The sequence below is a fragment of the Triturus cristatus genome, chromosome 5_1 (genome assembly GCF_964204655.1).
Source record: "Triturus cristatus chromosome 5_1, aTriCri1.1, whole genome shotgun sequence".
Classification (NCBI taxonomy): domain Eukaryota; kingdom Metazoa; phylum Chordata; class Amphibia; order Caudata; family Salamandridae; genus Triturus; species Triturus cristatus.
This window is the reverse complement of record NC_140587.1, coordinates 213,617,573-213,633,273: the sequence shown is the minus strand read 5'-3', so window position 1 is coordinate 213,633,273 and position 15,701 is coordinate 213,617,573. Positions and strand designations below refer to the sequence as shown.

The 15,701-nt window shown below is 42.9% G+C and overlaps 1 protein-coding gene across 2 annotated transcripts in view; it reads left to right on the top strand.

The window, feature by feature from the left end:
* DENND3 (DENN domain containing 3) overlaps positions 1–15,701 on the top strand; it is a 757,020-nt gene that overhangs the window by 523,027 nt on the left and 218,292 nt on the right. For both annotated transcript variants that reach the window (XM_085604830.1, XM_085604832.1), the window contains exon 14: positions 7,147–7,406. In XM_085604830.1, coding sequence (XP_085460956.1) covers positions 7,147–7,406 — 260 coding nt within the window. The remainder of the gene's footprint in view (positions 1–7,146; positions 7,407–15,701) is intronic.

Sequence of the window (15,701 nt, the reverse complement as noted above, 5' to 3'; positions counted from 1 at the left end):
CGAGAATCCAGGCACTTGGACGTGGTCCGGGTGGTTTTGGAGTGTGATATCAGCCTGGGGATGGAGAGTTCTATCCTTCCTAGGTATTGGCCTTCTTATGCTCTTCAGTTGTTGTCTATGCCTGCAATGTGGACCAGCGATTTGTGGTCTGTGTGCCACATCGTGTATTCCACATCAAGGTTTTCGTTCAAGATCCCGGAAGAAGAAAGAAGAAGAAATGATGCTCCATGAGCAAATCGAAGGAATGATGAAGATTGATGTCTCGTGAAGGGCAAGAAGGGGACAAGGAGGGAATGTGGAAATGTGGATTTTCCTGATCAGTTATGTCCCCTATCTTGGACCCCAACGGTTCTATATGCATGTTACAAGTACATGTATGTTCCCTCCAGTTCCAGTTTCTAAGACGCAAACATATGTGTGTCTACCGTTAACATGTTCTCTGTCAGATCCGCCATCAATGGGCTGGATATTCGATTCCTAAGTATGAAAGGCCACCGACTTTATATGGCTAAGTTACTCCATTTTTACAGTTCAGGCGAGTAGGCCCGATTCTGTCCTCAAAGCCTTTCCCTGCTCTCTGTCTCTGACAGCTTCAGCTTGAGCTCGCATCTGTATCCATGAACTTTGTCCTACTCCCTGTGCAGCGAACGGTGCCTGCCTCGGCCAGTTTTCGCCTGTCTGCCAAGAAGTTGTATTTCACCTTCGAATTATCTATTCTGCTCTCCAGCCGATGCATTCCTGTCAAGTGATTTAAGTAAACATTTCCTTTAGCTCACCAGCAAAGGACTCAGCCTTTCCGTCCTCCTGCAAGTGATTCATAGCCCTGTTGCCATGGAAAGTTTTCTGCCCCTCGCATCTCATATAGACACTTAGACGCTTGTACACGCACACAGTCAGTATAGAATAGATTCTGTCCGAGAGTTCTTCCTTGTGGATAACATAGTTCTTTAAACATAGGATGTTAGATATGATTTGGGATTAGGATGACTTGACCCCAGACTTCTCGTCTCCACATGTAGAGCTAAATGTCAAGTCCCCTTCACCCCCTAGTTGCACGTCAATTACACGTCATGCTGCCGCGCGCGCATCTATGCCAAGTATTATCTTATAGATCCACCTATGTCTGATAATTCTAACCAATCATGTTTCTTTTATTCCTTATTACGCCTAGTTTCGATTATGTCACTGTCACGTCATTTTTCTTATCAAATGTTACGCCTTCTACATTCGTTTCATTGTAATGTACTTATTATAAAAATACATGTCTGTTAATGAATTATTGTACTTCACTTCCTGAACCTTCGTGGTGACGGAACCTGAGGGCCGCGACTCGAGTCGGCCATTTTGAATGGAATAAAGCCCATTAGAAACCTCTTATACCACGGATTCTGCCTCTTGTTATTTTGAGCTATTTTACTTTAAGTTAAGATTCCGCATGAAATTCAGTCCGGTAATATTTATTTTATTTACCACACTCCTAGACTCACTAGGTAAAGTAGCAGGAAGGATCCTCCTTTCAAGGTTACAAACTTGGGCTACAGATAAGAACATACTGTCTGATCTACAGTTTGGCTTTAGGGAAGGTCTGGGGACAATAGATCAGGGGCTTAACCTAGCTATCCTGCTGGGTAAATATACGAGGGCGAAGAGAGGGAAACTTTACCTAGCGTTTGTCGATCTCTCTTCGGCCTTCGACTGCGTTTCTCATGGGAAACTATGGCATACCTTAAAAGAAATGCAAGTAGAAGAACCCCTAATAGACTTTCTGAAGGCTCTCTATAGTAATGCTTCAGCGCGAGTCCGATTTGGCAGAGCGGGTGAATGCACCTCCTCATTCAAAGTCCTTAGAGGGGTAAGACAGGGGTGCGTCCTGGCTCCATTCCTTTTCACACTATATACTAACGGACTTGAGAAGGCCTTATTGGAAGGAAGTCAGGACGTTCCCCAGGTTCAACAAGATCTGGCCCCCAGACGCATACCGGCACTGCTTTATGCGGACGACGCTGTTATCTTAGCCAGGACCCCCTTAGCCCTACAACAGGCATTGGATCTCTACAATAAATATATGCAAGATATTGATCTAAATATTAACGCCTCAAAAACTTTTGTGATGAAATGTGGTAAAGGCAGTAAAAAGGGTAAAGATATCTATTTAAATGGCTACCACATCCACTTACTCATATTTGGGAATTCTCGTAGATGACAAGGGCCTATGGGGCCAAGCAATCACATTAAGAAAACTTCATTTTATTAGAGCCACTACTGCCCTTGTTAACTTTGCTCAAAAACTAGGAAGAAGACCGCCCCTGGAATTGATAAAAATATATAAGGCAAAATGCACGAGCGTAGCAACATATGGGGCAGGGATATGGGGTCATCGGAATGTTTCCGAACTGCAAAAAGTGGAAAATGCTTTCTTTAGATATCTATTGGCGGTTCCGGCTTCTACGTCTACCTATGTCTGCCACGCTGAGTTGGGAGTTCCTCACATTACGGATATTATAAAAATCCAACCCCCAATTCTGTGGCATCGCATCTGGAAGTCTGAGACAAACTGCTTTAATCAGGCAGTTCTTCAGGACGCTCTCAAATTGGACTATTGCCTGGACATAAAATGGATCAAATATGTGAAGGATTTCATGACAGACGTTGGTAACCCTGAATATTTTAATAACCCTCTTTCCATGTTAGCTATTGCAAGGAAAGATTTTAAGAAACGCTGCATGAACCACATGGAGAGCCTGAGATTCGCGAGTGAAGTTACAAAACTGTCTGTGAGCCATAATCTCATGATACTAACTTCATTTGGCATGCAACCATACTTACAAAAATCTGAAAAAAGATACGACAGATTTGTTCTCACTCGATTTCGATTGAACATTTTCCATAGGCTAGTGACATTTCCAACTGTTAACAATTGGTCAAATGAATTACCACACTGCCCATGTGACTCTGTTTCCGAGCAATCAACCATTCATGCTATTTTATTTTGCAAATTTTATGAAGAACTGAGAAGGAAATGGATAAAACCAATTCTTAAAATTTGGGGCATTCGCCAATGTCGCCCAGCATTTTTGGCCCTCCAATGTCTCGATAATGACTGCATAAATTACAATATCATTGCCTTTTTAAAAAATGTGATCAAATGTCGAAACAACATTGACTTAGGTACATCGTGATTAGAGCAAATATAGAAGAACGCTAGACATATGATACCAAACGTTGTTTTGGATTTATCCCCCAAAGCATCATAATAACGCACTAGGGGGCGATTGTTTCTTCTTTCTTGCCCTAAAGCCGCAATTTAATCCCACTACTCTAATAAAATGAATGCTAAATATGGGATTAATGTTTCGTATACCTATCATTGTTATCGCCCACTCATTATTTTAATCGCCTATTCACTAAAATGAATTGTTGTCCTTCCGCGCCCACGTGCTGCTATTTTTGTATCAATACTAGCTGGAACCATGTTAATGAGCTTTTGCCGACACATGCTCTGTACATATATTTTTTTATAAAAATGATTTGTTTAAATGTATTAGATGACCTGTTAAATTGTACATGCTTTTATGGATCGAAATTAACTTTCCGAATAAAGCTTATTTTGATTTGATTTGACAATTGAGCCACAAACACATCAGCTGCTGCAATACCCGCATGTGATGGGGGAGGGAACACATGTGATTCAATGGCTAGTGCAGGCTTTACTCATACACGTGTTAAAGCCACCGCAGGGGCTCCGGACGCGATGGGCTGAGGACAGTGGTCAGCCCTGGACAGATAAAGATTGGGAGCGAGTCCTGGCCAGTGCCACGCACATACCGCGCAACTCACGTTTCAAACTCATACAAAAGTATATAATACACAGGGCGTATCTCTCGCCAGACAAGATTAATAAATATTTTAACTTCGCCACCACTGCTTGCCCAAGATGCTGTCTACTGGATGCTGACCTACTACACATGCTGTGGTCCTGCCCCCTGCTTCACTCCTATTGGCGCACAATAACGGCAACTCTCACCAGTAGCATTAAAGCCGAAGTGCCACACACATGGGAGGTTTGCATCCTAGGGTTATATAAGCGTACGAAAGCCAACAAAGTAAGCTCTAGATTCTGTGACCTAGGTTTAATTACTGCAAAATGGCTGATAACTAAGAGGTGGAAACACAAAGACCCTCCGGAGGCATCCCATTGGCTAAAATCTTTAGAACACTGGGCACAGGCGGAGAGCACCATTCTTCATAGAGAAGAAACTGCCATCGCCCAGGCCTGGTACGACATCCTGAAAACTTTAGCACAAACTAGCACAGCGTTATGTGCTCCCCCCACACATCGATTGGGAGATGATGCCTGAAATACTGCCTGGGTGGAGTGGATGGGCTGAGTACACGAGACACCCGTGGACATGACCGTTAACCTAGGCAATGTCCCCGCAATCCCTCAAGATGTTACATAGACACGGTCCCAGACACATGATATCCTGGCACCCACACAACTACGTACTGACCAGAAACAGCGACTAAAGTCAACCACATTGCACATGACCCCCGACATTACTACACTCGAAAAGCATGTGTCGCATCAGATACATGTTTCCTTATGTACTCAATACTTCCTTTTTTTTTAAATGTATTTATTTGCACTTCTTTTCAGTTTCCTAGTTATGGTTCAAAGGTTGTAGAATGAGGATATCTTGCAATCTACGAACTGGTTCACTTCCTATTATTTGTACTTTATTGTTTATTGGTATTTAATGATTGTATTGAACGCAAGTTGTATGACATGGGTTTACTAGGCACGTTTATATCGGACCAATTATTGTAGGTAGAAGACCCATATGATAGACATGTCCTGCCCCTCAATTAGAGGCGACGGTATAAGTAGGTATCGTATACCTATATTGATCTGCCAACGCATGTCACCCTGAGAGAGTTGGAGGCAAATCACGCTGTGCTCACTAAGTGGTACTACCTGGAACTTCATATGTAATGACACCAGTGATATCGATTATGTATGTAAGTGCATTATACTCCTGCTTGATTTGACTGTCTTGAGAAAATAATAAAAATGTAATAAAGATATCCAAAAAAAAGAAATTACGAATATGTACATCTGGTGGATGAGAATACCTTTGGTGACCCCCCTCCATACCATTTTACAACCCCAGTGGGTGCTAAACCCCAGAGTCAAAATACCACCCACTTATACCAGATGCAGCTGCACAATATAAGGAGACGTAATTTTAAATAAGGCAGGCTTACTAGCTTTGTCAGGATGGGACCACATTAGTAAATTTGTAATGCCATTAAAATCAGTGTGGACTGTAACCATATTCAAATCCATTCCATATAATGATAAACATAGCTTTGTCCATTCCCTCCTGTTAATACATTTTGACTTCAAAAACACATGTGTGAGTCTTTCTTTTACCAGCATTAGCCTCATACTGCAGACACAGGAACAACCATAGGAGCCCCTCCACTTCATAGCCCAAGAGAAAAAGCTTCAACTCTGGGAGTGCTTAAATGTAAGGCTAGCCTCTTCCAGGATCATGGATATAAGGCTCCTGGAGACTTGGCGTTAACTTATATCAGAACACTTGGTTGGGCTGCTGTACATCATGTAGCCTCTACCCAAAAATGTAAACATAAACTTGGTGGTGCCCCTGCCCATCCTCGGGGCACCACAAAGAAGAAAGTATGCAAATAAGTTCCCTTCCAGGGTGTTATGTGGCACTTCACCCCAATGGGGTGAACATTTTAATTAGGTGCTTTTCACGGTATGTCCTCTGTGTGCGGTCCCCCACTGTGCCTCCTTATTCATCTCTGGAGTCCCTGTTTCACCGGGGGCATCCACATGGTTTTAGGGCTCATTGAGGCCAAGGGGATAGCTGCAAGGCCTCCCGCTGCATCAATTGCTCCTTGCGCTCAGCAGAAGCTGGCAACCTGTGTGCTACTTGAACCTACACATTTTGTAGGGAGCTGCTTTTTCTGTTGGCCTTTGTGAGGCCTGTCCTCTGCCTGACTCTTGATACTCTTTCTCTGCTAGTGGGTGAATTTTGTGCAGCCCCACCCCCAGCAGCAAGCAAAACACCCTCCCTGCCACGCTCACCAGGCCCCAGAGCCACCTGGCATCTTGTAGAGCACCTCAGTGACAGTGGAGTCTGAGGCAGTCCATAGAAGCCCTAGGGTAACTATCCAGGGTGTCCTAAGCAGGCTCTTTTTTTCCCCAACTCATCGTCAGGGGGAGCATTAGAGGGCAACCCTAGTCCTGTGGGATAACTGGAATAGCAGTCCTTAGTTGAATCTTGCAGGGAATCAAGTGGTTTCTCCTTCAAGCTGGGCATCCTTTCTCTGTCGCTTCCAGGTCCAGGGTCTTCTCATCTGTCTCTCCCTTGTGCATGGGCTTTTGATGGGGGTAGAACATTTTAGGGGCCAGACACCTCTGGCCAAATTCTAGGATGCCACATCATTCCTCCACCCTGGTCCCAACCCTCCTGTACAGCATTTTTGGGTAATCCAAAATGGCAACTTCACAAGGTATTTCTGGTAAGAGCTCCCCCAAGAGCCTTCGCTCCGACCCTTACTAATACAAATGCCTGATCTTTTCCACTAAAACTTCAAAGGCGAGCCCCTCCCATTTTGGCTCTAAAAGTATGGGCTTTTCCTTTGTTCCAGTGAACCTTGGTGTCCCAGTCTAGATGCAGTGTGACGAGCTAATTAACAAATGCAGATTTCCCACCCACCCCTTCCTTTCACAGGTAAAGGGTCAAGCAGTGGTAATTGCTGTATTGTGTGGAGAGGCCACTGGTCCCTCTTCTGGGGAGCAGAGTAATCACTTAGCCCTGTGGGGGAACAAAGGCATGCTATCTAACTGTGAGCTGAAATAAAATGTGTATGTAGAATGTTTGGGGACTGAAAAGTTATTCACTGGTGCATGTATAACCCCAGTTTGAGACTTTGCTGGACCCTCTAGTCTTAAGTTAAGTGAAACTGTACTTTAAAGCCAATCTCACCTATAATGTGTAATACAGTGAAAACACCACAGACCTTGGTAAAAATTGTGACATAGCACTAAAAATGTGTTGACGTATATACTGTGAATACAATATTTAGCCACTTACTTTCTTCCCCTGAATGAAGGACATCAGAAGCAAATAGATCCAGAAACATTCAGACATTTCTACACCTACTGGAAGGAAACCGAAGCAGAAGCGCATGATGTCGACCTTCCTCCAGTTGTACTTGATCATCTGGATAAAACGGAATGTGTCTACAAAGTGTCAAGTTCAGTGAAAACAAATTATGGTGTTGGGAAAATCGCGATGACACAAAAACGCTTGTTTCTGCTGACTGAAGGACGACCTGGCTATTTTGAAATATCCACATTCCGAAATATAGAGGTAATTTATCTTGCCTAAAAATGTATAACTCTTGCTGAAAATGAAAGACATTAGGCTGCATTTATATACCCCATGTGAGCCAGTTACTTGGTCTGTTGCAAGAATGGTGTCACCACCACAGATTTTAGATGGACCGTTTTTGAAACTGTTCACGGTCACGATATCCCTGGGTGTTCCGCCTCCGTACCGGTCATGTAGGATTAAATGACGATATTACCTGAACAGATTCCAGTAGTCATCCCAATTCCATATACATACTGTATGGTTCTAGCAGTATACTTACTGTGTGTTAGCTTCTGTTTACAGAACGTCCATTATGATATGTCCCTCAAGCCAGCTCTAAAAGATAGCCCTCCTTGTTTCATTTTTCCGCTTGGCAGGTGGGACAAACAACTGAGGGTTTTTTGTTGCACCTTATAAGGTAGATACACGACACAGCTACTGACACATGTGTAAGTGAAGTAGTCGTGATTTGGTGTGTCCCCATACATCTAAAGATTAACCAATTTTGCTTTCATGATTTATTATTTCTCACTTAGTGCTTTTAGCCCTCTCTATATTTTACCAGGTTGCCACTGCACCGGGGATAGTAATATTCTTGATACCTTTTCCTTATGTATGGCCTTTTTCTGGGCATTTTAAAGGTGATTTTCCATTTAGCATGACTTGCGCTTCGGGGCTCCAGTGCAAGTCGGCCCTCGATACATTGACACACCCATCAGGACACTCCTTTCCCTCTTCTGCTCGAGCGACAGCCTCAGTGTGCTCGGCCCACGCCCTCTAGGCATGCCCACCTCTAGCTGTGACTGCCTCGCTCTGACACACACAGACGACACGGAGCATCTAACCCACTTTGTCTGCAGTTCATTGACCCAGATGCTTCTAAACCCGCTGCCTACACCTTCCGATACCTTCAGGGGCGAGGACGGGGTGTAGGTGCTAGTAGGCAGTTTCTAGAGTTGGCAAGTAAGTGAGGGCTCAACGAGGCTTTGTATTTAGCAACGAGTATTTATCAGCTGGGGTCCCAGTTTACACTCTGTTTTTACTTGTCCAGTATACGAGCTGGATTAATGCAAATCCTGCGATGCAGGTTACGCTCTGTGTTGGCGTCCTCGCAATCGGATAGGTCGATTTGCCCTGTATTGCAGGAGGGTGGGGATTTGATTTTTTGTATGTTATGTCTGCCTATCCCTCTTTGAGATCCATAACCCTTTAATCTTATCGATGCACACGTTTGTAGAGATCACTTTGGCAGTATGGGCCGCACTGGGGCAGAACGCTACTGTCAATATGTAGTACATGTTTGGAGGGGGTGTGCTTTCAAGAATAATTTTAAAGATCCACTCACCATGAGTTTTTATTTGTGTGTTTCATACATACATCTTTCATTTTGCTTTGATACAGGTTTTCATAATTCAGGCACTTTATTAGAACAGTGCTTGCCAGTGGCGGTAAGATGTCAGTCGGCAAGTTATCACCCATACACGGTGAGGGGCTTGAAGTTATTGAGCTCCTCACTCTGCGGAAAAGATTAGGCCACATCTACCCGTTTTTATAAATTGTTGGTTCTGACGAAATGCCACCAGTTTGCTCCAAGAGTACCTAAGGCATGAAAATGTTGACCTGTTAGACCTTGGCTTACCAGCAGGTATATAGGTGACAGAAACGCACTCTCACTTGTAGAGACAGAGACCAGTAAATCCTGAGTTTTTCCGTGTTCTTTTTAAGCTCAACATCAACCAGGAATTACACATTGAGAAACAGTTTTGTGGCATCTGGTTGACAGTTGATTTTATCCTCACACTTTTCACCAATCTTCTCACTTTGTATGACACACCGTCCCCTGTCCTACTGTGCTCAGTCAGCAAACTTATTAAAAAGGTCTCTGACAAAGATTCCTCTCGCGGGGTCCACCTGGCATTGCAACACTGGCCTGGCGAGGAGCACAGCCCAATGATGAAGCATGTCACCTTTGGGTGAGCGAGGGCAACTGATCTTAAATGCACATGCTTCTCAGCGTACCTGCACTCAGCTATGTTCTCTGGGGCTAAATCTCCTCAGAACAGTATACTGTGATTTTATTTTTTGTCTTTAGACAACCCACTGGTCCTATTAATTTTGCATGGTGCGGGGTGAGTTTTTTTTCTGGGGTCAAATCCTTGGAGGAGGACTGAGACTTTTAACCTGCCCTTCAATCCCATGTAGTGTTGGTGTATGCTTACATTTGCATGAAACGTGGCATCAAGTGATATTTCCTGTTAATCCAGTGGTGCAGATTAGATACCTGTGCCCTTTCCTGTTGTCCTGGACTGCTTTTTGTAACCAGTCTTGACAGGATTAACAAAATGAATGCCCAATCTCCGTTTTTAGGTCGAGCCTAGAGCAGCGCGCATGCCTGCTCTAGGAGATGACCTTTAGAGATCGGGCAGCTCTTTTCAAGCACTCGTGCTTGAAAAGGCATCCACCTTGCAAGAGCGAGCAGCAGCACGCAGGGGCCATCTGTTTTCAATTAGCATGGCCGCGCACGCTTATCACAGTCATTTAACATCCCATGCCGTGGTCCCCTCTCTCCCCCGCCGCCTGTTAATTTTAGTGCTTCGTGCCCGTTGCTGCAGGTTCCCATTTATTTTACAAACATGTTCCACTGCTGAGAGTCACCCAGTCTTTGCTTGTTCCCAATGCCTTTGTTTATCTCTCTGGTTATATACGAGAAAAAAGCTAGCAACATAAGTATCAAAAGGAGCTTTGGGAAAATTGTTATTCTGGCTATATTATGTTTAATGTTTGATGGGTCCAAGGAATGCTGAGCGACAATTTGGGACAATAATGAGATGAGAATTTAAAATTATTTTTACTGTTTATTATGACATCTTTGTATGTATCTGTAGTTCACCGTATTGTTTTGTGTTTAATTAGTTGCAGAGCGCACTAAGTTCCATTTGGCAAGGCCCGTGCTTAATTAAAACTTTTAAATGAAGAAATATCTTTACACTTTAGGTACAAAAAAGAACCGGTGTACTGGTTTTTTAGTGTTCAATGTATAAATGAGATTTCAAATAAATATACAAGAGATATTATAAATGTCCAAGCATTGACAGTTCCTGTATGCGCAGTTATGCAAACAAAGCATTATTCTATTTAATTTCACAGTGATACCTCTGAAACAAGGGAAAAGTCAGAAAATGAAAACACTCTCCTCTTGAAAAATTCCTCTAATCGCAAAGAGCACGCAGAGCAAACGAACCGACCCCCTCACAAGAATTCCTTTCATCCTCCTTCCTTCATCTATCTGCACATCCATACAGATATGCATTTATCTGTCCATCCTCTCATCTTTCCATCCACTCATCATCTATACATCCATCCTTTCATCCACCCATCAATATATTCATGTGTCCATTCATTCTTTAACCCATTCATCTATTCACTCGTCTCCATCTGACCATTCACCCTTTCATCTGTCGAACCTTCCATCTAACCAATTATCCATTCTTCTCCTTCATCCTAGCTTTCAGCTTTTTTTCTTCTTTCCTTTAATGTCTCCTCCCTTTCTTTGCGTTTTCTATCTACCCATTTATTCTCTCACCTTTAATTTTTCTTTTTTACCTTTCCGTCTCATGTTTTATTTTTTTCTGTTTGTTCCCCTCTCTTTTTCTCCCCCTACTTCACTTATTTTTTAGAACTTGTCAAAGACCGCATGCATGCACTGTGGCTGCAACAGATATTGAGTACAAGGGGCTTAGAGCTCGCCCACTGCTTACCATTCGTTAGCTTAATTGTCAATTATTTTGCCGCCTCCTAACTGCTCGTGCTGTGATTCAGGTACTGTTTTCTTCTTTCCCGGTCTTCCTTGTTGCTCCTTCGTCTCTCACCCCCTTGTCCATGTTGTTGCGTCAATAGCTTTTAAATAAGTGAGACCTATTGACTTTGCCAATGCTTGTTCTGATTGGTATTACATGCTTGAAAACCTGGAGCTATGACCTCTTCTGTCCTTTCTCTATCAGGTGTCCTTGCTAAAATACTTGGTTGTGTGGACTTTTATCTGCTCTTTCTTCATATCTGATACTACTCTAGATAGTAGGGATGTGTGGAGAATTTATGATTGTAGCCACAGTCACAAACTGTTGCGGGGATTCTGCTCACGTACAGAACTATGCGCAGGAAACCAGGACCTCAGTGAATTGTGGTGTACCAAAAAACTCACCTCAGTACCTAGAACCCCTATCCGACTAGCATCAGTGTCTCATTTGTTCTCCGTATCATGCGAAGCTACCAATGATTAGACAACCCAGAACAAGCGACTTAGAATACTCTCAGGAATGGTGGGAATCAAGAACATCTTTTCGTTGTTATTCTCGTATCAGTCCACAACTTGAGTAATCAGAGACACGGAAAAGTTTAAAATGTTTATTTTTAACTACGTGCTCTAAGGTGCAGTACTTTGGCCAACATAAGCAAACAAATGATCAAGAATAAAACAGCATTGTTACAATACCATAAAAAACAAAGGGAGAAATCATATTACAATGATAGTGGAAACAGGTCCTATAATACCTTGTGTACCACCCTCCCCTGGCTAGTAAGCTAGTTTTATAATAATAGAAGGTCTCTAGGTTTGAATGGGGAACCACATACCTCAAAGATCAGCTTAGGTGAATAACATCACAGGATCAGCACTGCTCTCAGTTTCTGGAAAGGTTTTCTCCAAGAGTGTCTGAATCATGCATGCAAATGCAATATTAAAGGCACCCGAGTTTCAGATATTTGCAAAAATCTATAAGGGGCAATACAAAGCCCAGTCTGGAGTAAAAAATAAAAAGTAAAAAAATTCGAGTTAGTACGTGCGGAAGATGGACAACTGCCAATGTAATCCCTCAACGTATAGGCACAGTATGTAGCAACAGCTTTCAACAGGAAGTCATTGTAATGTTCAGTAAATGACTCAGCCATCCAATCTAAAAGGTAAATGAACATACATGTTCTTCGATAACCGAAGCCTCTAGCACCATCAGAGGACAACTTGCGTGTTCTTCAAGATAACTTCGTGCCTGGAAGTCATGGGCTGCTGCATATATATCCCAATTTCCTAGGATTCCGTGCGCAGCTGCACAGGCCATAATCTCGATTCCAGAACAGTCCAACTCATGAGACACTAAGGGACTCATCAGTCGATCATAATCCGGGGCAGGAGACGCAGTGTTCGACAGGCACAAATCCAGAGCCCATTCAAAAGAACAATCAAGGCAATGGAAAACAGGTTGCATGCAAGTAAAGTATGAGAACCGAAAGGACAATCCATAGGCTACACTTAAAGTGGCCAGAGGTAGATTTCCATAGTATTCTAGCATCCTGTTGCGCAGTTGGAGCAGCTGGGGCAGGCTGTCGCGTGATACAGATCGTGCAGCTATTGTGGAGCAAACAAACCAACGGGAGCACACCAGCAGTCAAGGCGAGGATTAATGGAAGCCCGCCGACGACGCTGGAAAAAATAGAATGAAAAAATGCCGGTATCACACCAAATATTGTTTGGAATGAGGTCACAAGGCCGGAGCCCACAACTTTGAAAAAATGCACCAAGCCAGTTGTTGACGAGGCATTGAATATAGTGTGAATCAGAGCACCGAAATGAAGTGGGAGAACAGTATTTAAAAGAGCATGCACCTCGGTGCGGGTGTTTGCTACGTGAAGGACAAATGTTTCACAAGAGGAAGTTAAGGTGACTTCTTTTTGAGACAATAGAGCCCTTATTCTGCTCATCTTGTTGAACTCTGCTTTCAAGGTTGGTATTGAAGGCCAGATGGATACATCGAGTCTCCCATGTGGGGGTGGGAAAAGCCCATTTTTACAACAGACTACTCGTTGTGAGACAGTCACAATGTATGGAATCCCTGCTAGCATCCCGCAACACGCCTCATTATTTAAAAGCAAATAGCTACCGTTCGCTAATAACGTAGAAGTTGGCGTAATTGCAGGCACAGGATTTCCCTTCAAAATGCAAGCTAAATTCGGGGCGTGAATGTTGCATGCGCCATGCAATTGGCTGTTCCTGCAAACTACTGAGTGATCAGGTGTGGAAGTGCAATCCTCTCCTTTTAAATAAACCTCTTTACCCTCTCTCAGGCACCTGTATGTAAATGGGAGTGACCAAACTTCGTGTAGGAAAGCGGTACCAAGTGGTTCATATCTGCCTAAGGCATAGTGTTTCATACATGAACTGAACTTAAACAAGGGAAAAGGTAAAGTGATTAACCCATGTGTAAGCCACACAGCTGAGTTTGATTTGGCCACAGAGAATGGTAAAGGTTCCAACTTTTCAATATGCAATAGTGAATATGTTGCATCCTTCATGGACATGAACAGTTGTTTATCAGTCAGATTAAACGGCAGGAATAAAGATGATGTGTTCATGTAGTCCCAGGGAACTTTCCCAGCCTTCAATGTTTGTAAAGTCCATGCAAACTGCATTATAGAAATCTATTGATTTTGACCATGGTATAAGACACACATGCCATCTTGTATAATATCCACAACAGATGAAACAATATTATCTAATGTGTAAATTCTGGAAGAAAGGGTGTTAATGCTACTATCAATGACAGCAAGCATTTTCCAAATTAGCTTGATCAATAGCTCTTAATCTAGAAGCAGCCTCAATTTGAGGTCATTTCCAAACTTCGTTGTAAATAGCATATACCCATCTTTTGGACCTGCCACCCACAGCGCCCTTAACAAAATCATTCAAATCTACAGTGTCAGTTAATTTGGACAAGTGAAGTTTAGCAGATGCCAAGGTGGAATGTTGAAGCCAGTTTTGACATAATTTTCCTACAGAATAGGTAGTAACAGAATGGGAAGATTCAAATCGGGGGTCTATTCTAACCTGTGTATAACCGACTGGGGTGCAGACCCAGAAAACGATGTTGACAGGAATCTGAACTTTTCTGCCATATCATCCATCCTTCAGGAGCTAAGTTGGAAATATTGAAGGCAGTATTAGTAATGAATGACTGTAATTCATGGAGGAACAGATCTGTGTGATTATCCCAGGTAGGACAAGCGCCCAGATCAGGAATAGAAGGGTCATTCATCTTTTTAGAAGTAGCCAATCCAAGGCAGGTGGTCTGAAAAATAGTAGAATTCAAAAACAGGTGGTTGGGGATAAGGCATGCACAATGCAGTGCTTCTGTGCCTTGTACCTGCCAGGCTTTAGAACCCCAAACAGATTTAAGATCAATGGTATCTTTCCACAGCTCATAGCCCCCTATAGCTAATTCATCCATAAAGGACTTCGAATACAGTAATTTAGTATGTGTCAGTCTAACTTTGGAAGCTGTCTCAGCAGCCATTTTAAAATAAAAGGCTTCGCGTTTAGATACACTGAAATCTGTAAAATATGTAAATTTTGCCACTAGAGTTTTGGAACTGCCTTCAATGGGTGCTGGACAATGTTCCCATTGCGTATAATTAACAACATTTCTAAATGTATTCGCTTTATGCAGGAAATGATTGCCATAGTGTTGGTAGCAAAAAAATTCTCCATAATTTGCTGAGTCTAAATATAAATCTTCAGCATCAAAAGCAGCATAATATTTCAAATCAGAAAATAAAGCCTCAACGACTTGGACATCTCAATCATCAGAGCGTATGTTTTGTTTCACAACATCCCCCATAGAAACACGAAGTACATTGGGGACATTAATCACCTCTGTAGGGCCATGAATTTGAAATTTTACAGCATCCCATACAATCCCATCGAACACAGGCCAGGCAGTGATATTAACAAAAGTCTGGTCCCTCTTCATGATGTGCGATGAGGAGTGGGGTGCCAAAGTTCCATCAGTTAATCTAACTGCAGATCTTTCGGTTAGATAGTGTCCATTCACTAGACAAAAAAAGACAACCCCAAATCCAATGGACATGAACAAAAAAATAGATATGAGCACCAGCCAAATGTAAGTCCAAGGGGGAATTAACATTTTTTTTTTTTTTAAACCAAACAGCAAAAATTTAAATTTTCGATGGGGCACTCGATCTTGTAGAGTTAGTGTCAAATGAAAAACATGACTGTTCAATTGCACTTGATTGCACACCAGGCAACGACCCATCTGTGGGATAGGCATACTCCGTATCTTCAACGGGACCACCAGCTGGTGGAGGCAATAATGGATTAGTAACTGTATGCATCTCGAGGCAATGTCAGGTCTGTTAGGTCGCCAGCTAAACTGTTGCCACCAGCGTGTATACCTACGCGCTGGTGACCAAGAGTATGAAATACATTCACGAGCGGCAGACGTT